The sequence below is a fragment of the Solanum dulcamara genome, chromosome 10 (genome assembly GCF_947179165.1).
Source record: "Solanum dulcamara chromosome 10, daSolDulc1.2, whole genome shotgun sequence".
Classification (NCBI taxonomy): domain Eukaryota; kingdom Viridiplantae; phylum Streptophyta; class Magnoliopsida; order Solanales; family Solanaceae; genus Solanum; species Solanum dulcamara.
The window spans coordinates 1692061-1698533 of NC_077246.1; the positions used below are offsets into that span (position 1 = coordinate 1692061).

At 28.6% G+C, this 6473-nt stretch overlaps 1 protein-coding gene across 1 annotated transcript; it reads left to right on the forward strand.

Annotated features, from left to right (window-relative positions):
- The first annotated feature begins 1327 nt into the window (after positions 1-1327).
- Positions 1328-4253, forward strand: LOC129870815 (1-aminocyclopropane-1-carboxylate synthase 7-like). The gene is made up of 3 exons (XM_055945683.1): positions 1328-1562; positions 2261-2550; positions 3343-4253. Exons 1-3 carry the CDS (start codon positions 1392-1394, stop codon positions 4202-4204), a joined length of 1323 nt encoding a protein of 440 aa, XP_055801658.1. The 5' UTR covers positions 1328-1391; the 3' UTR covers positions 4205-4253.
- The last annotated feature ends 2220 nt before the right edge of the window (positions 4254-6473 follow it).

A 6473-nucleotide genomic window follows, 5' to 3' on the forward strand; every position in this document is an offset into this window, starting at 1 on the left:
GACACATACAAAGGTCTCTTCGTTTTAATTTATTTATCTTAGTTAATATTTGAAAATTCATGAATTGAATCAAATGGGGCCTGCCCGACACTATTTGATCCCGTTTGGATGGGCTTTAAGTTGGTCAAAAATGAAAAGTTGGGATTCCTAACTTTTTTTTCTAAGTGCTTAAAGTCATTTTCTTTGACAATAGAAATTACTTTTATATCCCTTATATTTTAACTAAATTCTCAAACTACCCTTTTTATTCTTTTAACCCTAAAATTCACATCATTTTCCTCATTTAAGCACTTTTATCCAAACACTCAACTGCTTATTTATAAAAATAACTTTTAGCACTTCAAAGTTCTAAAAACACTTCATACATAAAAGTTACTTTTTTAAGCTCATATAAATGGGCTCTATATTTACTCTCTCAAATGACTCTTAGAGAGTTCCCAAAATTCGAAGTTCTCTTATGACATTTATAAAGAAAGTGATTTGGAATAACAATAGCCAAAACGACTTTCTTTCTTTAGAATGATCCCCGTCAAGCGAAATTAAAGGGCCCTTCTTTCTTTGATTGAAAAAAAGGCCAGTGTGGCAGGGAAGATGCAAAAGCTGGGAACAAGTGGAACTTGAATTCTCACTTGAAATTGTGTATTAAAAAGAGAAGTTCTTGGAGGTAACAACTAGATTGAAATATTATTTAATCGTGTCAAGAACGAGAATGGAAAGTAGCACCCCCGTTAAAGGTTATTTTCTTTGATAGAAACTTTTACAAATATCTTGAACTGTTAATTGTTGTGATTTATATTATTTTTTATATAGTTTTAAAATATGTAAATTTTATTTTTAAGGCAACTAAAAATTATGAATCCAAACATTAATTAGTTTGACCCTCGTACTCTGAATCGCGGTGAACAAATTAAAAATTGAGGGAGTATATGAAAGGCATTGTTAGTTTATTACTAGTAATTAGAAACAAACAACAAAGTTAGGAAAATGTGACCTTTGTTAAAAACAAGCCCCCCTCCTACCCCCCACCCCATATTTCAACCACCATATTTTCTATGGGATTTTTTTGGAGATTGAGATTTATACAAGATTTGAAAAAGATGACAAAAGCTTAACAGTTGTCACCAGCCATTTAATTTTTAAACTATAATACATTTTTGTAAAAAGGTGATCTTTGATCTTGGTTACTCTACACAATCAATCATTGGTTATTTTGAGGGAATTTTATCTCCTTTTTTTTTCCAATTGAAATTTGAGGTACCCAATTTTCTTTCTATTTATATAAAGGGGTTTATTTGACACAAAATTTCATTCAAACAGTTCTCATTTTCTTTGCTTTTGTGCAATATATTCATATTTTCTTGAAAACAAAAAATCTCAATAAATAAATAAATATGGCAATTGAGATTAGGAAATCAATTGTTGGGCTATCAAAAGTAGCAAATTCAGATACTCATGGAGAAGACTCTCCATATTTTGCAGGGTGGAAAGCATATGATGAAGATCCTTTTGATGAAATTCACAATCCATGTGGAGTAATTCAAATGGGATTGGCTGAAAATCAAGTAAGTATTTGAATAAAGTGTATGTTATCTCGTACAATTTAAGTTTTTAGACGAGATAAACATGCAATTCAACATGGTATTAGTGTTAGGTTGAAGTCTTGAGTTTGAGTCACACTGCTATTCATCCCTTCTTTCATTCTGAGTAGCAGAGGGATCGTAACATTTGAGTCGTTTATTTCCTCAGCTCGTAATCAAAGCAAGTTTGAAAAAGAATCTTAGAATATTGTCTCTAGGTATATTAAAACGAATTTCTACGTATTTGGTCATGAAAAAGTTTCAGGCTCATACCTGAAGAGAGTATTTGAAGATATAATTAAATAAATAAAAGTGTACTATCCTTTGAGGCGAACATTTATAAGGAACAGTATCTCTATATTTACAAGGTAAAGAAAAAGTTGCCTACATACCTTCCTTCTTAAATCCCAATTGTGGGATTACACTTGGTATTTTGTTGTTAGTGTTGTAAAACTGTACTACCTTCTCTAACAATTACAATTCAAAAATGTTGTTCGAACTCTTCAAAAATGTTTTTGCTCTCATGTCTGATTCTCTAAAAAATATACCATCTTTAAATTCGACAAACAACTGAAAATATTTTTTTAAGAATCCGAACAACATAGACAAACTACTACCGCAAAATATTCCAAAACAACATGATTAAGCTAATATATATATATATTTCCATTTTGTGTGTATAGGTATCATTTGATTTGGTGGAAGAATACTTGGAAAAACATTCAGAGGCAATTAATTGTGGAAATGGAATTTCTAGCTTCAGAGAGAATGCTTTATTTCAAGATTATCATGGATTATTTTCTTTTAGAAAAGCAATGGCAAATTTCATGGAAAAAATAAGAGGTGGAAGGGCAAAATTTGATCCAGATAGAGTTGTTATTACAGCTGGTGCTACAGCTGCTAATGAATTATTAACATTTATTTTGGCTAATCCTGGTGATGCCTTGCTTGTTCCAACTCCTTACTATCCAGGGTAAGTACTGTTATTTATAGTTTATCCAAATAATTATTAGTTACTAAAATATTTTTATGAAGAAAAGGGTCAAAGATATTCTTTTACTATAAGAAATATCTTAAATTTAATATTTATTATATTTTGAGGCTATTTATATTCTGACCGTCTCGTATTTGTTCTTAACCATAACAGAGTTCTATCCTATTGTATATAGGATAATGATAAATCGGTCAAAAGTAAGAGGGAAAATTTGAATCCTTTTTTTTCTTCCCGCAAAGTATTTTGAAACATGAAATATGTCAAATTCGCGTTTGAGCTCTATTAAAATTTAGAGAAAATGCGAGACAAATTGCTAATTAACATCAAGGGCATGAGGGGGGGGAGGGGAATCTAGTGGGACATTTCTCGATTCACTCAAAGAGGTGAATTCAGTCCCGATAAAGACAGGTAAAAAAACAAGTTCAGTTACATGTACTACAAATTCTAAATCCAAGTAGGTTGATCAATATTCTTTTTGTTGACATACCAAATATATTATGTCAAAACTATTTTTTATGTACAAACAATAGGTGTTGAATCCTCCTAGATTTTTGGTATATTTTTTTCTTTATATTTTTAATCTCTTTAGTGAAAATCCTGACTTTAATATTGGACAAATAACCTCAAAATATAACGGAAGATAAAATTAAGATATTTCATAAAGTAGAGAAGTAAATTTGAACATTTTTCCCTATTTCTATTCACCCACAATCTAAGTTTTTACTATGTTTTACCAATAACTTATGATCATGTTTTTTTTTTATTTTACAGATTTGACAGAGACTTAAGGTGGAGAACTGGTGTAAAAATAATTCCAATTCATTGTGACAGTTCAAATAATTTCCAAGTTACACCACAAGCCTTAGAATCAGCCTATGAAGAAGCAAAATCCAACAAAATCAAAGTTAGAGGAATACTCATAACAAATCCTTCAAACCCTTTAGGTGCAACAATCCAAAGATCAAATCTTGAGGGAATTCTTGATTTTGCGGTCCGTAAAAATATTCATCTTGTCTCTGATGAAATCTACTCTGGCTCAGCATTCTGTTCCACGGAATTTGTGAGCATAGCTGAGGTTCTGAAATCTAGAAAAGACGTGGACTCGGAGAGAGTCCACATCGTTTATAGCCTTTCGAAAGACTTAGGTCTCCCTGGATTTCGGGTTGGTACAATTTATTCATACAATGACAATGTTGTTACAACAGCTAGGAGGATGTCAAGTTTTACCTTAATTTCATCTCAAACACAACAATTGTTGGCATCAATGTTGTCTAATGAGGAATTTACGATGAATTATATTAAGACGAATCGCGATAGATTGAGGAGGAGATATGAAAAAATTGTCGATGGATTAAAGAGTAGTGGAATTGAGTGTTTGAAAGGGAATGCAGGGTTATTTTGTTGGATGAATTTGAGTCAATTATTGGAAAAGTCAACTAAGGAATGTGAATTGGAACTTTGGAATTCAATTTTATGTGATGTAAAATTGAATATTTCACCAGGATCTTCATGTCATTGTTCAGAGCCAGGATGGTTTAGAGTTTGTTTTGCTAATATGAGTGAACAAACATTAGAAATTGCACTCAAAAGATTACATAATTTCATGGAAAGAAGAACACAAAAAAGGAATTAACTTTCTTCTTTAGACCAACAAGGGTTATGCTTCATCGAATCCAGATTAATCGAATTCCAATACAAGTATCGAGCACCGAATGAAATACTTAGTTTTGATTGATGTTGGACTAATTCTCTAATTGATGTTAATTCCAAAGATTTGGATTTTTGTCCTCATGTATTGTACATCATTATTGAATTCAAGTTATAAATAGAATTACTTCTTTTGTTCTATTTTATATAATATTGTCCTTACTATCTTTAGAAAAAATGACAGGGTTCTATATTCGAAAATTATTATTGATCTTTAAATTTTTATGTTATCTTTAATGATATGTTTGTATGGTCATAAAGTATTATGACATGTTTAAAATTATATTAGTGTTACTTTTGGTAGGGATGAATCTACTATATTAGTTATTGGGTCACGTGAACTTAATAGCTTTTCGTCAAAACTTGTACATATTAATAATGTCATTAAATATTTATAAATATTTTTCTCATAAATCCAACTATTCGTGAATCTAAAGTTACTTTGACATTGTTGTAGAAACTCATAGATTTTAAATTATGAATTTACCTTTAAATTTTAATGTCAAAAATATTTCTTCTTTTCTTAAATTTCATATCAAGTCAAATATAATTGTATAAATTAAATTAGAGAGTAGTATTCCTTCCGTTTCATTTAATTTGCCATTATACTAAAAATAAAATTTTCTTTTCGCTTGTTCATTTCATCAAATGAAGAGGAAAAAAAACTACTATTTTCTTATGATACTATCTTTATCATTTAATAATTATATAAAGTGTTAATAGTCAAATTTAAATTTTCAAAACATAAACAATAAAGTTGATTTAGTAAAATAAATCTCTGATAAATATTTTCTCTAGGGAATGTCTAGTCAACATGCAACAACCACAACAATAATAACAATAGCGACATACTCAGTAGAATTCTTTAAGTGAGGTCTAAGAAGATAGTGTATACGTAATCTTACCTCTATATCTTGTAAAAATAAAAAAATAATTTCTGATAGATTCTCCGCTAAACCGTATGTGAAAGAAATACAAAGAGAAGAAGTCATATCACATGCCAAATGAAAATTCAAAATAAATAAAAATAAATGCATCACCGTGAATGATTCATATGAAATTAAGCTTTCCATGCATGGGAACTCCCTCTCTCATGGCTGAATTTAAAAAGATACTCCCTCCGTTTTATATTAATTCTCATATTTTACTTTTCAACTATCAAATTATCTGAACTTTTACTAATATTATAAAATATATTTTTTCATCAAAATACTATGAAAATTATCAATTAAACACATTTCATCCAAAGATTATAGATTATACTTATACTATGAAAAATTATACGGAATGTGTAGGCAAAAAATATTTTATATATATATATATATATATATATATATATATATATATATATAACTCCAATTTGTTTGTCTTTTTCATGAATTGCGTCATTGCCGTGTTGTTGTTCTACCAAACCCGATAAACGTGGCATGAAATAAAGTTTAATTCTCCTTTTTTTTGAATTTTTTTTCTATAAATATATTTTTTAAAAATATTTCAATCAATTAAATATAAAAATTAAAAAAAAAATCCTCTATACCAAATACACTATATGAATTATGTCTCTTGTATTATAATTTAATAATTTTTATTCTATATTCGATATTTATATTTAGCTCGGACTAATCTAAACTCATGCAGACATTTTCATTTTTCAATCACACCAACTCATAGTGATAGGGAAGTCAAATGATGCCTCTAATAAAGTCTTCAAAAATTTCAAACCAATCAGAGCCGTACAAATCAGTACCCCATGTGCCTCGTGAGTTGAAAATCATATATAAATTGATTAATTGTAAATAATAAAAAAAAATATTTTTTAAAAAAGGCTTAAATCATCCATAGACTAAACTGAAATCCTCATCTGCCAACCAACCTGCTGCACTAATTAAAGAAATATTATTACTGTTGCATTCGTTTTTATTTGTTCAAGATTGATTTGACATATTTTTTAAAAAATAATAAATAGAATAACAATGTTATTATATAAATTTAATAATTTTAAAAAATAATTATAGTTAATAATATATAAGTGTAAATTAGGAATTAAATGTGTGTAAATTTTGATATGATTTTTTAAATTGCACAAGTAAAAGTGAACATTTATTTTTATTACGTTAATAGATAAGTAAACATAGACAAAGAAAGTACTAAGTATTAAAACATCAGTTGTTTTATACTACTTCTATTTTAAATTA